A 22,869-nucleotide genomic window follows, 5' to 3' on the forward strand; every position below is an offset into this window, starting at 1 on the left:
CAACTAAAATGAGAAAAAAAATACATGCCGCAAATGAAACAGGAGAAAACTCCAGAAAAAAAAAACTAAACGAAATGGAGGCAAACTACCAGAGACAGAGTTCAAAACAATGGCTATAAAGATGCTCAGTGAACTTAGGGGGAGAATAGATGATCTCAATGAGAACTTCAACAGAGAGTAAGCATAAAAAAGGACATAGAAACCATAAAAAAGAGCCAGTTAGAAATGAAGACTACAATAGCTGAAAAAAATACACTAGAAGGAATCAACAGTAAATTAGATGAAGCAGAAGACTGAATCAGCAAGTTGGAAGACATGGTAGCAGAAAAACCTAATCAGAACTGCAATAAGAAAAATGAATCAAAAAACTAGAGAGTAACTTAAAGGACCTCTGGGACGACATCAAGGGTACCAATATCCACATCACAGGGGTACGACAAGAAGAGAGCAAGGCATTGAGAATCTATTTGAAGAAATAATGACAGAAAACTTCTGGAAAAGGAATTAGACATACAAGTCCAGGAAGCACAAAGAGTCCCATACAAGAGAAACTCAAACATAGCCACACCAAGATACATCATAATTAAAATGCAAAAGGTTAAAAACAAGGAATCTTAAAAGCAGCCAGAGAAAGGCAGCTAGTTACTTACAACGATACCCTCATAAGAATGTCGGCTAATTTTTAAACAGAAACTTAGCAAGCCAAAAGGGACTGGTAAGAAATATTCACAGTAATGACAAACAATGACATACAACCAAAAATACTCTAGCAAGGAAGGCTAGCGATTAAATGGAAAGAAAGATAAAGAGCTTCCCAAACAGAAAAAAAAAAAAAGGCAACAAAAGAACCCATAAATGTGAAAAATAAAATGGCAATAACTATGTACCTATCAATAATCACTTTAAATGTAAATGTTTTCATTGCTCCAGTCAAAAGATAGGCTAGCTGTATGCATAAGGCATATATACATATATATATATGTATACATATATATATGTATATATATATACCGTCTCCAAGAGACCCACTTCAGAGTAAAAGATACACAGACTGAAATTAAAGAGATAGATATTTCATTCAAATGGAAAACAAAAATAGCTGAGGTAGCAATACTTATATCAGACAAGAGACTTTAAAACAAAGGCTATAATAAGAGACAAAGAAGAGCATTACACAATGGGAAAGAGATCAACACAATAAGAGGACACATTCCTAGCAAATAAATATACACTCAACACAGATGCACCTAAATATATAAAGCAATTATTGGCCAACATAAGGTAAGAGATGGTGACAGTAATACACCGATAGTAGGAGACTTTAACGCCCCACTGACACCAATGGACAGATCTTCAGACAGAAAATAAACAGGGAAACAGTGGACTTAAGTGGCACACTAGACCACATGGATTTAATTGATATTTTCAGAGCGTTTCACCCCAAAGCAGCAAAATATATATTCTACTCAAGTCCACATAGAACATTCTTTAGGATAGACACATGTTAGGCCAAAAAACAAGTATTAATAGATTTAAAAGGCTGAAATCTTATTGAGCATCTATCTTCTCGATGACAATGCTATAAAACTAGAAACCAATTACAAAAAAAAACTGGAAAATAAATACACAAACACATGAAGGCTAAATAACATGCTACTAAACAATGAATGGGTTGATAGTAAGATCAGGAAAAAAAATAAAATGAACCGGAACAGGAAAAAAAGGCCGTAGATGATAGAGGCTCTGTTCATTCCTCTGGTGACCAAATCAAAGTTATCACAGAAACAAGGAGCAAACAACAAGGAAAAATCACCTGGGATCTAGATGAACAAGTCATGCAACTAGGGAGAAATCTAAGAAATCACCCTGCAATAGCAGCAGGTAGGGTAGCACAGGGCAAGGATGAGAGGCTGCCCAGTCCCAAGCTGCTGAGTGGAACAGAGGCCATAGCAGCGGCATGGCAGCCAGCAGCTGCAGACATCTCTTAAAGGACCCCTGTCCACAAACGGACTTTCGTGGTGATGGACCTGCTCACCCTGAGCACCAGTGCTGATTCGGCTGTGCAGGAGACAACAGAGACTTACAGAGGGACACGGACTTGTCAGAATGAGGGCCCAGGCGAGACTTGGCTCTGTACAGAAGTGCCAGCAGTATCCACTGTTCCTCTGTTGAGCCCTCCCCCACCACAGTAAGCAGATTCAGCGCTGACACAGCTGAGATATCATCAAACTGATGACAAAGGTCTCTCCGCCCAGAGGATTCCTTGGGGCTCCGCCTCCCCAACTCATGGCCCCATCCAAGCCACATCCAGGTGTGTCCTGGGCGAGTCAGGTGCTCCTTATTGAGCAGCGCCAAGACTCACACTGGAGGCACCTGGCCTTGGTTTCTGGTGTGGCTTTTTGAAGCAACTATAAGCATGGCATCTGTGGATTGCTTGCTGAATCTTAATAGGTGATCCCTGAGGGACAAAGGCTGGGGATAAACTTGGCCTGCAGCTAAATCCCTCTCAGGACTGTGCCACTGGACACCTACCACACAAATCTGAAAAATAAGACCAAGAGACTTAGGAGTTTTGCTTAGTACATAGAAACGGACACAGAAAGACAGCCAAAATGGGAAGACAAAGAAGCAGAACCATATGAGAGAACAGAACAGAGATCCAGATATAATGGAGTCAAGCAATCTAACAGATACAGAGTTAAAGATGCTCAATGAACTTACGGGAAGTGTAGATAAATTCAGTGAGAACTTCAACAAAGAGATAAAAAACATAAAAATGGAAAAGAAAATTATAAAAGGGAACCGTTCAGAAATGAAGAACTCATTATCTGAGGTGGGAAATATTTTAAATGGAAAAAACAAAGTGAAGAAGAAGAGGATCAAATGACCTATATAGAGGATGGGAAAGCCAAGGACAGTCAATCAGAATGGCAAGGAAAAAGAAGCCAAGACTATAATAATGATTTAAGGAGCCTATGGGACACTATTAAAGGTAAAAATATCCATGTCATAGGGATACCTGAAGAGGGAGAATAAATTGAATATATATTTGAAAAAATAATGATGGAAAGCCTCCCTAATCTGGTGAAGGAAATAGACATAAAACCCCAGGAAGTTCAGAGAATCCCAAAAACCAAGAACTCAAAGAGGCCCACACCAAGACACATTATAATTTAAATGTCAAAGTTTAAATAAAAAGAGAGAATCTTAAAAAGCAGTAAGAGAAAAGCAGTTAGTTACCTACAAGGGAGCTCCCATAAGACTGGCAGCTGATTTCTCTAAAGAAACTATGTAGGACAGAAGGGCTTGGCACAAAATATTCGATGTGATTTAGACCAAGGATCCACAATCAAGAATACTTTATCCAGCAAAGCTATTATTTAGAGGTGATAGACAGATAAAGACCTTCCCAGACAAAAATAAGCTAAAGGAATTTATTATCACCAAGCCAGTATTACAGGAAATGTTGGAGAGACTTCTTTAAGAAGAAAAACCATGTACCAAAAACAGGAATAAAGAATGGTAATAATAGCATTCCTATCAACAAGTACCTCAAATGGAAAAGAATTAAGTGTTCCAACCAAAAGACTGACTGAATGGATAAGAAAACAAGACCCCTATATATGCTGCCTATAAAAGACTCACTTCAGATTAAAAGAAAGCCACATGCAGACTAAAAAAAAAAGGGATGGAAAAAGATATTGCCTTGATGGACCTAGAAGGTATTGCACTGAATGAAAGGGGAAAGATAGAGAAAGACAAAAATCGCATAATTTCACGTACATATGGAATCTAAAGAACAAAATCCACAACAACAATAAAAGTGGAAATAAACTCATAGATAGAGAGAATATTTAGAGGGATACTAGATGAGACGGGGGTTGGTGGGGGACAAAAAAGGCAAAGAGATTAAGAGGTACAAATGAATAGCTGCAGAATAGACATGGAGATGTAGCGGGAAGCATGGGGAAGATGGTTAATAATGCTGAAATAAATATCTAAAGGGGAAATGGAGTACTAGATTTAGTGGGTGATCACTTTGCAAGTTATGCAGATCATTGATCATTATGCTATACAACTGAAACTGGTATATTATTGTATGCCAACTATAAATGAATGAAAAACTCATTGAATTGTACAACATAAATACAAGCAACTATTATATTTCCATAAAGACCAAAAAAAAGTGAAAGAAAAGAAAATGATACCTAGAGACAAATAAAAATGAAAACACGAGAACTCAAAATCTATGGGACACAGTGAAAGCAGTCATAAGATGGAAATCCATAGCAATACAGGCCTACCTCAAGAAACAAGAAAAAGCTTAAATAATCTAATCTTATACTCAAAAGAACTAGAAAAAGGACAGCAAACGAATCCCAAAGTGAGTAAAAGTAAAGAAATAATAAAGATCGGAGCAGAAATAAATAATAGAGTCTAGAAAAACAAAAGATTAATGAACCCAAGAGCTGGTTCTTTGAAAGAACAAACAAAATGGATAAACCCTCAACCAGACTCATCAAGAAAAAAAAAAGAGTACCTAAATAATTAAAATCAGAAATGAAAGATTAGAACTATGGACTCCGCAAAATACAAAGGGCTATAAGAAAATACTGAGAGCAATTATATGTCAACAAATTGGACAATCTGGAAGAAATAGATACAATCTCCTAAAACTAAGTCAAGAAGAAACAGAAAATCTGAACTGACCAATTACCACCAACAAAAAATCAAATCAGTAATCAAAAAACTCCCAAAAAACAAAAGGCCTGGACCAGATGGCTTCATAGGTGAATTTTACTAAACATTCAAAAACTTAACACCTATTCTTCTCAAACTATTCCAAAAAATTCAAGAAGAGGGAAGGCTCCCTAACTCTTTTTATGAGGCCACCATGACCTTGATTCCAAAACCAAAGACATTACAAAAAAAGAAAACTATAGGCCAATATCTTTCCTGAACATCGAAGCAAAATTCTTCAACAAAATATTAGCAAACTGAATTCAGCAATACATTAAAAATATCATACACCATGATTAAGTTGGATTAGTCCTGGGATACAAGGTTGGTACACTAACCACAAATCAATGTGATACACCACATTAACGAACTGAAAGATAAAAATCATATGATCATATCAACAAATGCAGGAAAAGCGTTCACCAAAATTCAGCATCCATTTATGATAAAAACGCTCAGCAAAGTGGGAACAGAGGAAACATACCTCAACATAATAAAGGCCACAGATGACAAACCTACAGCTAACCTCAAACTCAATGGGGAAAAGCTAAGCATTTTCTTTAAGATCAGAAACAAGACATGGATGCCCACTTTCACCACTTCTATTCAACATTGTATTGGTAGCCCTTGACACAGCAATCAGACCAAGAGATATAAAAGGAATCCAAATTGGAAAGGAATAAGTAAAAGTGTTACTATTTGCAGACGACAAACTATATATAGAAAACCCTAAGGATTCCACTAAAAAAAACTGTTAGAACTGATAAATGGATTCACTAAAGTAGCAGGAGGCAAAATTAATATTCAGAAGTCAGTTGCATTTTTATACGGCAATAATGAACTTTCAGAAAGAGAAATTAAGAAAATAATTCCATTTACAATTCCATCAAAAATAAATAAATAAAATATCTAGGAATCAAATTAACCAAGGAAGTAAAAGACTTGTTCTCGAAAAATTGTAAGTCACTGAAACAAGAAATTGAAGAGTTCAAATAAATAGAAGCATATACCATGCTCATGGGTAGGAAGAATCGACATCTTCAAAATGGTCATACTACCCAAAGCAATCTATAGATACAATGCAATCCCTATCAAAATATCAATGGCATTTTTCAGAGACTAGAATAATCCAAATATTTATATGGAACCCATAAAAGATCCCTAATAGCCAAGGCAATCTTCAGAAAGAAGAACAAAGTTGGAGGTATCACAATACCTGATATCAAACTATACTACAAAGCTATAGTAATCAAAACAACATGGTACTGGCATCGAAACATACATAAATCAATGGAACACAATAGAGAGCCTGGAAATAAGCCCACATCTATATGGTCAATTAATCTATGACAAAGGAGGCAAGAATATACAATTAGGTAAAGACAGTCTCTTCAATAAATGATGTTGGGAAAATTGGGCAGATACAGGCAAAGAAATAAAACTGGACTACCTTCTTACACCATATAAAAGAATAAACTCAAAATGGATTAAAGACTTAAATGTAAGACCTAAAACCATAAAACTTCTAGAAAAAAACATAGGCAATAATCTCTCTGATACTGCTACTAGTAATTTCTTTTTAAATTTATCTCCTCAGGCAAGAAAGAAAAGAAAAAAACAAATGGGACTACATCAAATTTAAAAAGTTTTGCACAACAAAGGAAAACATCGACAAAACAAAAAGATAAATTGCTGAATGGGAAAAGATATTTGCCTATGATACATCTGATAAGGGGTTAATATCAAAAATTTATAAAGAACTCATACAACTCAACAACAAAATAACAAACAATCCAATTAAAAAATGGCACAAAGCTTGAACAGGGAATTCTCTAAAAAGGTACTGTGGATGGCCAACAGACATATGAAAGATGCTGAAGATCACTAATCATCAGAGAAATGCAAATTAAAACCACAATGAGATATCACATCTCACCTATCAAAATGGCTATCATCAATAAATCAAAAGACAAGTGCTAGTGAGGATATGGAGAAAAGGGAACCCTTATACACTGTTGGTGGTATTGCAAATTGGTACAGCCACTATGGAAAAAAGTCTGGAATTTCCTCAAAAATTAAAACTGGAACTACCTTTTAACCCAGCAATTGCACTAATTCGTAAAGATCTATGCACCTGTATGTTCAGGGCAGCGCTATTCACAGTAGCCAAGATATGGAAGCAACCAAAAGTTATGGTTCATACATACATTGGAATATTACTCAGCCATTAAAAAATGAATCCTACCATTTGTAATGACATGGATGGACCTAGAGATTATTATGCTGAGTGAAATGAGTCAAAGATAAATACCATACGACTTCACTTATATGCAGAAACTAAGGAACATACTAAACAAAAACAGACTCACCGATACAGAGGACAATCTGGTTACTGACAGAGGAGAGGGATGTTGGGAGTCTGGGAGAAAAAAGTGAAGGGTTAAAGAAGTACAAATTAGTAGTTAAAAAATAGTCACAGGGATGTAGAGTATAGCATAGGGAATATAGTCAATAGTATTGTGATGGCTATATGTAGAGCCAAATGGGTGATAGAGTAATCAGGGGGATTATTTCATAAGCCATATAAATGTCTAATCAATGTACTGGATACCCGAAACTAATTTTTTAAAACCTCATTAAAAAAAAAGAAAATAACTCAAAATTTGAAAATCAACAAACAACTAAAATAGAACACCAGAAAATATTTACTTCATGTAAAATAAGATAAAGGATTATTTGAGAAAAAAAGACCTAAGACACATAGAAAATAGCCAAATGTAGGCATGAATCCAACCATATGAATAAAAACATCAAATGTGAATGGATTAAATACTCTAATCAAAAGGCAAAAATTATCAGACTGGATTTTAAAAATTAACAAGATCCGGCCATATGCTCTCTATAAGAGATATACTTTAGATTCAAAAACACAAATATGTTGAAAATAAAATTTAAAAAAAAGAAGTTATCATGCAAACGGTAATCATAAAAGAGCTAGAAAATTACACTATTATCAGACAAAACAGACTTTAAGAAAAAAATGTTACTAAAGACAAAACGGGACACTTTGTAACAAAATGGTCAATTCATGAAGAAAATATAAACCGTATGAGCAGAACAGAGCCCCAACATACATAAAGCAAAAACTCACAAACGTGAAGAGATATAGATAATTCAACAGTAATCATAAAAACTTAAATACCTCATTTACAATAGTGAACAAAATAGACGAAGTCAACAAAGATGTATAAGACCTGAACGTTATCAACCAATTAGACCTAATATCTATAAACCACTCCATCCGACAAGCAAAAATACACATTCATCTCAAGAAAAATCAGAAAACATTTGAACTGAAAAATAAAAATGTAACATGCCAAAATTTATGATACAGCTAAAGAAATTTATAGCTGTAAATTCCTATAACATAAATCAATAACCTAAGCTTCTACCTGAAGACAGTAGAAAAATAAACTAAACCCATGTAAACAAGTTAACCCAAACTAAACAAGCAAAAACCTGGGAACCACATGCCAAAAAAAGGGAGAGAAAACAGAAAAAATATGCAGTTAAACTCTTCTAAGACTTTTCAGGAAATGGTAAACGTATAAATTAAAGGTAGACACTAAAAAGTCAAACATACATTTTGTAAACTTTAAGGTAAGCAAATAATTTTTAACCCTTTTCCCATTTAGAAAAAAAAAAGTGCAGCTCACTGCCAGTGTTCAGTTAACATCAAGCATAGAAATGTTATGTTTTCTAGAATTTGACATTTTCAGCAATCGAGAATTTCTATATTTTGTAAATGGAAATACCACTACTAAAAGCTGAATCTAAAAAAAGAATGTCATTCGCTTTCAAAGACTATCGATATAATAGAGCGATGCAAAAATAATAATAAAAGCAAGATATTTCACAGCAAACTTTGGGGGTAAGGTTAGGACTGTAATTTTGGGCGGTAAGGTTAGGACTGTAATCCACGAGTTATCTCCGGGTAAATGCTGCAGCCACAAGCGCCGTCGGCAATATCTTTGGGGCAAATAGGAAATGGGTTAAATGCAGCAGTTGATAAAACTCAATGCCCATTCATAATTTTGAAAACTTATTGGAAAACAAAGAATAGAAGAGCATTTCCTTAACCCAATAAAAAGTATTTACTTCTAACAATATACTTAATAGTAAAATGCTGAATACTTTCTCACTGATGTTGGGAACAAAAAGAATGTTCTCAAGATCTCTACTGCACTGTGCAATAACGAAAAAATAAAAATAAAAGGTCCAAGCACTGGAAAGAAAGATGTAAAGCTGTCATTATTTGCAAATAATGTGATTGTGTACACAGACAATCCAAAAGAATCTACCAAAAAGTATTAGACAAGTTAGAACGGCCACTGGAAGGAAGATTACTAGACTAAAACCAACTGTATTTCTAAGTACTGTTAAATATAATAATAATAAATTAGAAAATGCAATTTTAAAAAAATGCTGCTTATATCATCGAGATGAAATTTAATGAAACATGTGCAAATCTCTCTGAAAACTTCCTTCAAATCATTGCTGAGAGAAATTAAAGACCTTAAAATACAGAAAGCAATGTTTTGTACATGAGTCGAAAACTCAATACTATGTCAACATAATATGTTAATACGTTATTTCCTCCCAAATTAATTTACTGACTCAATGTAACCTCAATTAAAAAGATCAAAGGGTTTCCCTTTGGGGGGTAAATTCTAAAATGTATAAGCTGAAATTAAAGTGTTTATGGAAATGAAAAGGACCTACAATAGTTATGACCATTTAAAGGAAAAAAAGAACTAAGTTGGAGAAATTACGCTGTGAGGTATCAAGACTTACTGTAAAAGACAATATTTGACAGAAGAACAGACAGACCAATGAAGAGATAAAGAATTCAGAAAAAATCTACACATATGTCAACCTGATTTACAACAAAGACAGGTATCAAGACTTACTGTAAAAGACAATATTTGACAGAAGAACAGACAGACCAATGAAGAGATAAAGAATTCAGAAAAAAATCTACACATTGTCAACCTGATTTACAACAAAGACTACAATTCAGGAGGGAAAGAACAGTTCAACGAATGGTGTGAATTTAGCATCAATGGAAAAAATGAATCTTGATCTCTACTTCTCAAGTGCAGAAAATTAATTTTAGATGAATCACAGGGTACGATAAAGATTCTAAAAGGAGAGTAACTATGACCTTGGAGTAAGCAAATATTTCTTCAACAAGACATGAAAAGTACTAACCATAAAGAAAAAATTGATAATAATATGAACTCTGTCCATTAAAAGACACTTTTAACAGCAAAAAGACAAGCTACAAACTGGTAGATACTGTAAGACATATATCTGGCAAAGGACTCATTTCCAAAATATATTTCAAAAAACTCCTACACCTCAATAAGAAAAAAATACATTTTTTAATAAAAAAGGCAAAAGAATTAGAAACTTTACAAAAGATATCAAAATAGCCAATGAACAGCGTGTCAAAGTGCTCAACATCATTAATCATCAGGAAAATACAATTTTTAAATTAGAAGATACCACTACAGACCCACCAGAAAAGCTAAAATCAAATACCAGACATAATAGCAAAACTGTGAAGTAACTGGAAACCTCATTATGTTGTTACTGAGAATATAAATTGGTACAACCACTCCAGAAAATTACTTGGCAATATCCATTAAAGCTAAACATATGAATACCTCCTAGGTATACACCTAAGGGAAACTAATTACCTATGTCCACCAAAACACACATATAAGAATGTTCATAAGAGCCTTCTTCATAATAGCCAAAAGCATAAACAATCTAAATGTACATCAATAGAAAAATAAGTAAACTGTGAATCTTTATACAATGAAAATACTACAAGGCAATACAAAGAACTACCACTCATGCAACAACATGGGTTAATCTTAGCTATAATGTTGAACAAAAGAAGCCAGACACAAGTAATTCCAATTTATTTAAGGTTCGAAAAGAGGTAATACTTACATATGTTGACAGATGTCAGAATAGCAGTCACCTGTTTTAGGGGTGGGGTACTAATAACAAAGCAGTGCAGGAGCCATCTGGGTGTAGGAAATATTTCTTAATCTGGATAGTGGTTTCATATATAAAAACTGAGCTGTATACTTAGCATATGTGCTAACAAAAAATACATATATTAAGATAATTAACATGGAGAAAGGGGAAGGAGTCAAAAGTATTATTTCTTAGTGTTAAATCTAGATCATTCAATAATAGAGTAAGCAGTAGTATATAAATAAAAATTATCGATAACTATCACCACCAAATAAAGCCTTTCCTTATCTCCTAAAAAGCAGTTGGTCTCTGACTCTCCTGAGTTGCCACAGATAATTTTTGTATCCTCAAGCCTAACAGAGTTGCCTAGCATGTGTTAGTAATAAATACACTAAATAAGTATCAAGTATATTACTTTGAAGTTACAGTTCATTTGCATCAGAGCGTTCTCAGGATAAAAGAAACTAAAAAGAAGTGATTAAGAAAGTTTTCAATTTTGCTGGCATTCTCAATCTGTGTCCACTCAATAGTCTGAGGAAGCCACGGGTAATGTCATCTTTCATACTGAGACAGAACTTTCCTCAAGATCTTGCTGTCTTTTGGACTTTTCCATTTCCCAAAACGGAAAATGGGAATGTATTATTTTCTAGCATCATACAGAATCTTAGCAATGTAAATTAGCATATTCGGTAAGGCTTGAGAATAAATAGGCTGAGCGACTGTGACAAGAACAATGAGACTGTTTTCCTATTTGGTGAGGCAACTTTTGGAAATCTGATTTTAACAATTACTAGTAAGAAACCATAAAAAAAAATATTTTGTAAAGGAAGATCTCTAGTTTCAGGGTAGCCTAAAATACGTTAGCAGAAAAATTAAGTTTTTAAAGCGTAAAGTAAAAGTGTAAGAAACAACGGATTACTTCTAAACAAGCCGAAGATGTTTCCAATCCATGACAGCTACACACTTTACCTGTTCCAGCACATCCAACTTTAACTCGAGCTTGCTGAGAACCACGTCTCCACCCCATAATGAAAGCTGTAGATCTGATGGCTTTAAGTTCTTGATGTAGCGATTCACATAGCTCATTAAAATTGGAGTCACATATGACTCTAGCATCGTTTAAGGTTCAGAGGAGTCGGTCAGAAGCTGAAAGAGGTAAAGACAGAAATATCAGAATAAAGGAGTCGGTGGTGCAGCAAAGGAAAAAGCACTTCTCAGGAGAAGAGGCCGAAAAGCAACAGTCTCCACGTAAGCGGCCGCTCGCCTCCTTCCAGAAGCAGAAAAAACTCGAGTGGACTCTCTGCAACTTCCTCATTAGAACTCCCCTCAACTGTCCTCAACTCGCCTAGCGAGGGCTAGGAGTAAAAGTAGTGACCTGAAGATGACGAGTCCCCTAGAATAGGATAATGAAGTGCGACCGGCTCCCCCTCAGCCGCCGCACGCCTTCACAAGCCCCAAGGCCCTCGCCTCCCAGAACACAGCCAGATCTACCACCACAAAATCGGAGCCAGAAAGAAGCCGGCTTCCGGCTTCCGCCCTCCGCCCTACTGCACCCCGGCTGACACTCACACCAGAGTACCGTGGCGTCCTCTCCACCTCCGGATATCTAGCATCCGCCCCCAGCGGCGGCACAGTTCCTCAACAGCTCCACTTCCGGGTGTGCCCCACTCTGTGTTCAGAACAAACAGTTCCTCCACCGCCACCGCCCGACTCCACAGTAGGACAGGATTTCTCAGGCTGGGGAAGCTATTCAGTGTTGTCTTCTAGGAAGAAATCTCTTGCCCTCGGTTATCCTGTGTCCCTGCTCCGACCTTGCCTGTGGTCGAGAAAAAGCTCTGAGAAGTGCTCTGGGAAGGTGGGCGGACCGGTAAAGTTGAGACACCGGAGAGCCGGAAGTGGCACTCGGGAGAGAGTAGTTGCTGGAAGTGGAGTCGAGTCTCGATTCCGGCAGCGCGGAGTGCCGCAGGTCCTTGGAGGAGGGAGAATGCGGGTCCTAGTGTTTAAAACCCTGAAAAACAAGTGGTTATGGTTTCTCTTGGAAAATGGAAAGCCTGTGAATAGTTACTGGGATTCAGTGGGCAGGGCAATAGCAATAATGCCGAAGGTAGGAGAAGCGGGAAGAGGAAAGGAGATTTAAAGTAGATCTGAGGTTCATTTGGTGGAGGAACGGTGAATGAAGAAATAGAATTGAAAGAGTCGGCTCTGCAACTTAAAGGAATGCGTTTTGGCCAGACGTGTAAACAAGCTCTCGGGTTCTTTTACTTTGGCGAAGCAGTGGTTAAGTATTACCGAGTTTGCTGATGCGGGGCCAGGAAGGGATGGTCAGAGAAGATTATGGAGAACCATTGAATTCCAGACAAACGGATTTCAAAAAAGGGGCGGGAATATCGGAAAAAGGAAATTTGACTCCTAGAGACAAAATGAAAAGAAATAGCAAAGAGTTTTAAGAGTTGGTGTTGGATTTATTAGGCTGAAATGAATGTATAAAATATTACCTTCTAATGCCTTGCAAGATTACAGTCAAGAAACTTGAACACCTAACTCAGAAAAATATACACCGAGCTTAAAGGAATAGCATAGGACCTGATGTCTAATTTTTGACCAGTGTTTTATTTTGTGGTAACCTCTGAAGAAAACACCTACCACTGCATTTTGAAAATAGACAACTTATAAAGTTATTACAATGCCTACCCATGTTGTCATCGCATTTAACTGAAAATAAGAAATTCCTAAAACTCTTTATTGGAATTCAAGTTATGATTTCTTGAAAGAATTTTAGAAACTGCAATAGAAAACAAGCATAAGAGGATGCCAAAGTGTTTAGATTTTAATTTTATTGATGGAAATAATGTACTAAGTTTAATAAGGTGACAGCGAATCAGCTAATTGTTAATTCAGAGCAACTGTCCCCTCAAAAGCCTTGTTGAATAATCCAAAAGCTTTGTTGAATAATCGTATTAAAATGACTAAATTAGCCAATAAATTAAGTAATTTCTTATTTTTCTGCTTCACCTGTAAAGCGAACATGTTGAAGCCATGACTCATAAGTTTTAATATAAAGAAAATGGTTCCACTAATTGTATGAAAGCCCTAGGTGATCTAGAACAGGAGCCAAGTCATTTTCTTCTAGAGAAAGAAAAAGGTCCTAATCTTATTTGGTGTAGCAATTTAATAAGAACAGTGTATTAAGATAAATTAGCCAGAACATGGAAAGCTACAGGGAGCTGGAGTTGTATATTTCCTTTACCCCTTGTAGGTTAGGCTCTGATAAAACTCCTACAGGTTAGGCTGGTAAAATAGTTTCTCCTGAGTGCAGGCCTTATTAAGAACAGAACACTCAGGTGTATTTCAGAATGGCTCCTTTTCATCTCTGACAGCCAGAAGCACAAGAGAATTCTCTAATATTCACTGTGAGAACCTGATAGGGCTCCTGGAGGTAAAACACAAAAATGTGGGGACTTCCCTATGAATGGGTCCCCCTGGAGGTTTAATTCTCAGACTTGTCCATACTGAGTCTTCAGCTATTTGTCATTTACAATTTAGGTTTTCTTGCCCTACCACTGATTCCCCGGGAGATTTAGGCTCATGGATTTCTGCTGTGTTAAGTTGTGAGTCTCTGTAATCACCTGTCTCCAATTTTGAGAATAGCGGTTTGCCCTGTGACCTCATTTCTCTGATGGATCTGAGTGTTGGTGATAATTCATTTTGTTCAGCTTTTGTTAAGATGGAGTGGTGACTTATGAGCTACTTACATACTGGACCAGAAACCAAAAATCTCAGGTGAAGTTTTTTAATACTTGAATGGTGTTTATAAGGTTGAAAAATGTAGAGAAAGACTCCTTCATTATTTATTTTCCTATTTTGTGTAGTGTATATATGCAATCTTCAAGTATAGGAACTTGTATCTCTTGCACCTTGCATATTATGTGATTCTTAATAGGTTGTGTGGCAGTGATTGACTTTAACAATTATTCAATAAATGTTTTCCTTTTCCGCCTGTGCACATGACTAGATTATTATTAGGGCTCTCTTACAGTCAGTTCTCAAATAACTGAGTTCTGACCACCTGAATGGGAGTAGAAGTGATGTAGGTACAGGCCTGGCTCATTAAAGCCTTCCACAAAACAATTTTACTCTTTCTCCCATCACCAAACTAGATAAATAGGATACAACAGAGGATTCCAAGGTCCATCCAAGAAGATGCCAAGGACAATAAAATGGAGACTGACTCTGAATCATTAACTAGCAAAACACAAACTGCTAATTGGTAACATTCATTAGAATTTTGCATGATTGAGAAATAAACTACATCACTCAGATTTGAGGGTTTAGCTGTCATAGCAGGAAATGTTATTTTAAGTAACATAAGTAAATAGATAAGACATGAGCTAAACTTAATCTGTTTGTGATTTCAGAAACATTAAAGTTGTAACTTGATTTACTCATGAAATTATCAGTTTAAATTTTAAAATATACTTATCTAGACAATCACTGGGTTACTCATTGGATGTTCTTTCCATGTTGTACCTAGTTCCTTTTATAACAAAAGTATGGTGTGATGAGGAAACTCAGACACAGCTAATCAACCCAACTCAACACTTCAAGTCTCCATGAGAAGGAAAACAAGAAACAGAAAATAAAAGGTTAATTACTACAAAAATAGAACAACAAAGAAAGTTTTTTGGGTTTGGAGTAATACACATTAAGTAGCTGCACAAAACACTTCTGACTAGCTTTCTAAAGAGTTACAGTACATAAAGATTTTTAATGTAGCCTCAGAGTTAACTATAAACAAATATCTGTCCAAGTCATATAAATGTTATCTCACTATGAAAGCTGGACACGCTATAGTTCCTGAGAAATCCAAATGGCAAGAAATCAATAATAATCATGGTTGCTTCAAGTTATTTTTTATATAATATTTTTCATTTTTCAATTATAGTTGGCATACAATATTAGTTACAACATAGCAATTAGACAGCTATATATCTCACAAAGTGATCACCCCATTAAATCTAGTACCTACCTGACACCATACATAGTTATTATTGACTATATTCCTTACGCTGTCCTTTATATCTCCAGGACTATTTTGTAACTACTATTTTGTATGTCTTAATCCCTTCCCCTTTTTCACCTACTCCTTCAATCCCCCTCCTATCTGGTAACCCTCAAAATGTTCTCTGTTATATATGAGTTTGTTTCTGTTCTTTTTGTTTCTTTTTTATTTTAGATTCCACATGTAAGTGAAATCATAGCATTTGTCTTTTTCTGACTTACTCCAGTCAGCACAATACCTCTAGGTTCATCATGAAATATCATTTTCCATCCCTTTACTTTCAGTCTGTGTATCTTTCTATCTAAAGTGAGTCTCTCGTAAGCAATATATGTAAGGGTCTGGTTTTCTTATCCATTCAGCCACCCTATCTTTCGTATGGAGCACTAAATTCTTTTTCATTTGAGATACTTTTTGATAGATATGTAGTTAGTGTCATTTTTTATTCATATTTGTGATACATATTTTTTTCTTCTGAAAGAAGTCCCTCCAACATTGCCTGTAATACTGGCTTGGTGGTGATCAACAACTTTCACTTTTTCTTGTCTTGGAAGCTCTTTATCTGTCCTTCGATTGTCAATAATAGCTTTGTTGGGTTGAGTAATATTGGTTGTAGGTCCTGGCTTTTCATCACATTAAATATTTTGTGCCAAGGCCTTTTGGCCTGCAAAGTTTCTGTTGAGAAATTGGCTGATGGTCTTATGGGAGCTCCTTTGTAGGTAAATAATTGCTTCTTAAGACTCTTTTTGTATTTAACCTTTGGCATTTTAATTATGATGTGTCTTGGTGTGGACTCCTTGGGGTTCATCTCTGCACTTCCTGGGCTTATATTTCTATTTCCTTCATCGGGTTAGGGAAGTTCTCAGTCATTATTTTTTGAAATAGGTTTTCAATTCCTTACTCTCTCTTTTCTCCTTCTGGTACCCTATGATGGGAATGTTGTTGTGCTTGATGTTGTCCCAGAAGCACTTTTTTGGATACCCCATCCTCTAAATCCTGATTCGATCCTTCAGTTCATCCAATCTGTTGATTACCTCTAATGTAGTCTTCATCTCAGATATAGTAGTCTTCATTCCTGACTTGTTCCCTTTTCCATTTTCCATCTCCATTTTTATGTTTTCTATCTCTGTTAAAGTTCTGAGTTCATCTACTCTCTCCATAAGTTTATTGAGCATCCTTATAACCAGTGTTTTGAACTCTGCATCTGTTAGATTGCTTGTCTTCACTTTCATTTCTTTTTCTAGAACTTTGTTCTGTTCTTTCATGTAGAACATGTTTGTCTCCCCATTTTGGCTGCCTCCCTATGTTTGTTTCTATGTACTAGATAGGGCTCCTAAGTCTCCCAGTCTTAGTAGAGTGGCTTTATGTAGTAAGTGTCCTATGGGGCCCAGTGGCACAGTCTTCCCTGGTCACCTGAGCAAAGTGCTCAAGGTGTGTACCCTATGATGAAAAGAATTTTACAAATATGTCCAAACAATCATATGTAATAGATAAAAAGATAGAAAAAAAACTCTAATATCCACCAACAGGTGAATGGATAAACAAGTTGTGATGTAGATATGCAATGTAATACTACTCTGAAATAAAGTAAGGAACTATTGATTCATGCAAAAAAATGGAGGAGAATCAAAATAATTATGCTAAGTGAAAGAAACCAGACAAAAAGAGCAATATGAAGGGGCATATATAAACTTTTGAGGGTTATGAAAATGTTGTTTTATTAATTATGATGAAATCATAGAATTATGCATATTTTAAATTCATCAAATTATAAATTTTAAATATGTACAGTATACTGTATATCAGTTATATCAAAATAAGTTTCTTTTTAAAATGGAAATGAGTTAGATTTATATATATGAGCCTAGAAAGAGTTCACATTGTATAGCAGCATTATTCATGAGCAAAAAAGTTGAAACAATCCAAATGTCCATCAGCTGATAAATGGAAAATAAAATATGGTATATACATACAATAAAATACTATATAGCAATAAAAGTAATGAAGTACTGATACATGTAACATGCATGCCCAGTGATCGATACATGCTCAGAAAAGACCAGATTGGACCCTAAGCTTTCACCTCTGGCTAATCTTAAGGTCTGCAGATGGTGAAATGAAAGCTAAGGCAGAATTATAGATGGTCTGTCCAAGCATTGAAGGACTGTCTGCTCAGAGCCAATCTGCAAAAATGAGAGTATGGTTTTTTTCCTTTTTGACTCAAGGCATTTAATGAAATCTCTGGCAGGTCACAGGCTGACCACTGAGATAATGCAACAGAGACTCAAGTGACCACACACACATAAGAAATACAGTATTGCAAAACTATACTTAAAAATCACTAGACAAATAGATGACTACAGCCCTGAACAAGCAACAACAGCAAACTCTGGTTTGTGTGTGGGAGGGGGAGGGGGTTATTCTGATTTCCAGAGTTATAATATTCAAACATGTCCAGTTTTTTTAATCACAAGGTATACAAAGAAACAGGAAAGTATGACCCATTCACAAGGAATAAAAAGTGAAAGAAAACATCCGTGAGGAAGCCCAGACACTGGACATACTAGGCAAAGACCAAATCACTGTCTTAAATATACTCAAAGAGCCAAAGAAAACCATGGGCAAAGAACTAAAGAAAAGCAGGAGAATAATATATGAATAAATAGAGAATATCAGTACAAAGACAGACATTATTTTTAAAAAAATAGGAATTCTAGAGCTAGAGAAGTAAATAGATAAATTAAAAATTCACTAGAGAGGTTCAAGAATGAGCTTGAACAGGTGGAAGAAAGATCAGCAAACTTGAAGAAAGGACAACTAAAATTAGTAGAAAGGAAAAATAATGAAAAAAAAACAGTCAAAGAAACTTTTGGGACACAAGTTTCTCATCATTGTGGGAGTCTCAGAAAAAGAAAATATTGCAGAAAGAATTTTTAAAGAAATAATGACTAGAAACATTCCAAATTTAACAAAAGACATGGATCTACACATCCAAGAAGCTCAACAAACTACAAGTAGGATAAACTCAAAGAAATTCACACCGGGACACATTGTAATAAAACCATCAAAAATCAAAAAGACTGAGCAAGCAGCAGGAGAAAAGTGACTTAACATGTACAAGGCCTCCTCTATAAGATTAACAGCCTATTTCTCATCAGAAACCATAGAGGCCAGAAGGCAGTGGAAAAACATATTTAAAGTACTTGAAAGAAAAATACCTGCCAACTAAGAATTCTATACCTGGCAAAACTAATCTTCAAAAATGAAAGAGGAATAAAGATATCCCCAGATAAACTATAGCTGCGGGAGTTTGTTGTTCTGAGACCAGCCCTATAAGAAATGCTAAAAGGATTCCTTCAGGCTGAAATGAAAGGACACTAGACAATAACTCGAGACCATATAAAGAAAGTAAAAATGCCAATAGAAGTAACTACAGATATAAATAAATAAGCCAGTATGATTGTATTTTTGGCTTTAACTCTTTCATTTCTTTAATGAGTTAAAAGACATGCATAAAACTATATAACTATGTGTTTGTTATTCGGCAACAATGTATAAAGATAATTTTTGACAATAACAACATAAAGCAGAGAGACAGAGCTTTATAGTAGCAGTATATACTGTTGAAGCTAAGTTTGTGTGAATTCAAACTAAACTGCTAAGTTTAAGATGTTAATTGTAATCTCTAGGATAACTACTAAGAAAATAAAAATATACTAAAATGGAAATGGAAGGGAATTAAAAGTTACAGTAGAAAAAATCAAACACAAATGAAGGCAATATTAGAGGAATTGAAGAACAAACAATATATGACATAAAACAGCAAAATGGCTGAAGTAAGTCCATTTTAATCAGTAACCACCTTAAATGTAAATGGATTAAATTCACAAATTAAAACACAGGTTGGCAGAATAGGTTTAAAAAAAAATCCAATTATATGCTATCCATAAGAGACTCACTTTAGAGCCACAGACACAAAAGGTTGTAAGTGAAAAGATAGAAAAAGATATTTCATGCAAATAACTAAAAGAAAGCTTGGGTGGCTATACTAATAAGACAAGTCAAAATTGTTAAAAGAGACAAAGGTGGATATTATATGTGGAGAGCGGGTTGTAAACTGACAAGGTCCTTGCAGTCTGTGAGGCCAACCAAGAGTTGCCTCACCTCCACAAATTCTCCTAAGAATGGGGAAGTAGGAACTAATCAGAGAACAATGCTGTGTTGAAATGCAAATGATTATAGCAGGGTGTATAGGGAGGGGATAATCTACTGAAATGCAAATGACTATAGTAGGATGTGTAAGTTGGGTGGGGATAATCTGATTTTAGCCACCAAATGTATGCTCTTTTATAAAAACAACTTGCAAAATTAAAATCTCTCTCTACTCCATTATCAGTAGATATTGGGCCTTCTGATCCCAGCTTTCTGTCTTCTTTCTTTGTTCAATCTCCCACTGTTCCCACTCAGGATTATTTTCCAGGACCGCTGGACGTGGCAGGATTTACCACTTGCTGGATGCGGCAATTACATATTAATACAAGAGTTAATAGATCAAGAAGATAAAATAAGTATATCTCCGTAAAAAAAGCAAAACCAGTGATTTTTGGAAACATAGCAGAGTGAGAGATGTCCCCAGATCTCTCCCCTTGAAACAACAATAAGCTGAAACACCCAAACTGCACACCAGCACCTCTGAGCATGAGATCTGCGCATAACAGCTACCACAGGTCACAAACCCAAGTGTCGGGCAGTAGCCTGAAAGAAATAAAGAAGCTGCCTCTCACAGCCACCAGAGCTACCTGTAGGAGGAGGGGGAGGGCAGAAGGAGCAGCGAATTCCCTGAACAGCCCTGCCTGGAAAAGCTGTGAGCTCCCCATGCTGGCAACAGGGCCAAGTCATCAGGACAGAAGGCAAAGAAGGAGGATGGCAGAAAAACAGTTGATTTTTACTGGCCATGGTTGCAAAACCAAGGTTGAGCTGCTGCCCCCAAGCCCCAACCCAGAGGGCCCCTCCACCCGTATCCTCCAAGACCGATCACCATCACCGCGGAACCCAAGGGAATCTGAGCAAACGCTACCGAAACTGTCGCTAACACTGACAGGGACTGAAACTGAGGGTAGTGAGAGTGATTAAATATCTATCAGATAATAAAATGGTATTTTTAAGGCTTTATATAAAACAGGGATCCAAGAGGCTTAGACACCATCTACTGGAAACCAAAAGAAAAGTGGCTTTTTTACAGCAAGCTAAAGAGAGATCTTTATACAATAAATCTTTCTGGAAAAAAAGCAGAATACAATTGCATTAATGCTCAGGCAGAGAAATAGTCCATTAAACAACATGAATAACCAAGGTGACAAAGCATCTCAGAAAGAAGGAGAAAAATCTCAAGAAAATAAGTTTACAGAAATAAAAATATGCAATTTAAATGACAAAGAATTCAAAATGGTACTTCTGAAAAAACCTCAGTGAATTCTGAAACGAGCCATGTCAACTTCAGGAATTGAAAAAATTCCCAGATGAGCAGAGCAAGGAGACTGAAACCCTCAAAAAGAAATAAATAGAACTTCTGGAGATGAAGAGCACACAGCAAAAGTTGAAAAATGAAATAGCAAGCTTGGAAAATAGAGTTGACCAAATGGAGGAAAGGGTTAGTGATAACGAAGACAGAAATCTAGAAATAAATCAGAAGGAAGACAAGAGAAACCGAAGAATGAAAAATAATGGAAGAGAAATTCAAGAACGATCTGATACCATCAGGAGAGGAAACATAAGAATAATGGGCATTATCAAAGGCGAGGAAAAGGAGCAGAGACTAGAAAGCATTTTCAGACATATAGTTGATGAGAATTTCCAAAGCCAAGGAATGAGCTGGAACTTGGAATTCAAGAAGTCAACAGAACGCCCAATCATCTCAACCCGAAAAGTCCTTCACCAAGATACATTGTATTAAAATTATAAAAAAATCAACGACAAAGAGGATTCTCAGGGCAACTAGGGAGAAGAAAACGGTAATATAGAAAGGAAAACCCATTAGATTATCGTCGGACTTCTCAGCACAAACCTTACAAGCCAGAAAGGAATGGAATCAAATATTTAAACAAGTGAAAGAAACTACAAGCCTAGAATAATGTACCCAGCTAAGCTCTCCTTTAGATATGAAGGAGAAATTAAGACTTGTCCAGACATACAAAAATTGAGGGAATTCTCCACTACAAGGCCTGTACTACGGGAAATACTGAAAGGGGTCAGTTCACCTAAAACAAAGTGACAAAAAGAAAAAAATACATAATTAGGAGTAAAGTCACTATCGGGCAAATAAAAGCAGAGGAGTGCAACCCTTACTAAGAACAGGGCATTATAAGCTTAAATAATAAGAAGAGAATTGCTATAGCAAGATAGTAATGAACATTCAGCATACATAGAGACGAATTGAGATAACAATGTCTGAGAAGGGGGGATTCAAAGATCCAAATTCACAAAGGGGAATGAAGATAAGGCATGTGCAAAAGAAAATAAACAACTGTATGTGTATGTATATATGTATATACACAATCCTTTACATATTCATAATGGTAACCATACGCCAAAGATTCAGAACTGTTGTATATAACATAAAACAAGAAGAACTAGAGGCAAAACCCACAAAGCCAACCAAAATGAAGAAACAGAAGCACGAGGACAAGGAAGCAGTGGAAACACCGAGCTACCAGAAAGGAAAACATAAAATGGCTATAAGAAGACCTCATATTTCAATAATCGCCCTAAATGTAAATGGATTGAACTCACCAATAAAAAGGCACAGAGTTGCAGATTGGATCAGAAAACAAAACTCAACCATATGCTGCCTCCAGGAGACATATCTTGGCTTCAAAGACAAATATGGACTCAAAGTGAAAGGGCGGAAAATTATATTTCAAGCAAATGTTATTCTGAGAAAAGCTCGAATAGTGGTACTAATATAGGACAAAATAGATTTCAAAATCAAAAAGATAAAGAAAGATATTGAGGGCCACTTTAAA

The 22,869-nt window shown here is 35.9% G+C and overlaps 1 protein-coding gene across 1 annotated transcript in view; it reads right to left on the minus strand.

Moving 5' to 3' along the window:
* The window catches only part of VPS13B (vacuolar protein sorting 13 homolog B), a gene marked incomplete at its 3' end in the record, with an annotated part of 647,903 nt that extends 635,548 nt beyond the window's left edge, over window positions 1-12,355 (minus strand). The window contains exons 1-2 of the mRNA XM_025050073.1: window positions 12,283-12,355; window positions 11,761-11,937 (exon numbers count right to left, since the gene is read on the minus strand). Coding sequence (XP_024905841.1) covers window positions 11,761-11,907 — 147 coding nt within the window. The remainder of the gene's footprint in view (window positions 1-11,760; window positions 11,938-12,282) is intronic.
* Between the last annotated feature and the right edge of the window lie 10,514 nt (window positions 12,356-22,869).

Source organism: Pteropus alecto, unplaced genomic scaffold (assembly GCF_000325575.1).
Source record: "Pteropus alecto unplaced genomic scaffold, ASM32557v1 scaffold164, whole genome shotgun sequence".
Taxonomy (NCBI): domain Eukaryota; kingdom Metazoa; phylum Chordata; class Mammalia; order Chiroptera; family Pteropodidae; genus Pteropus; species Pteropus alecto.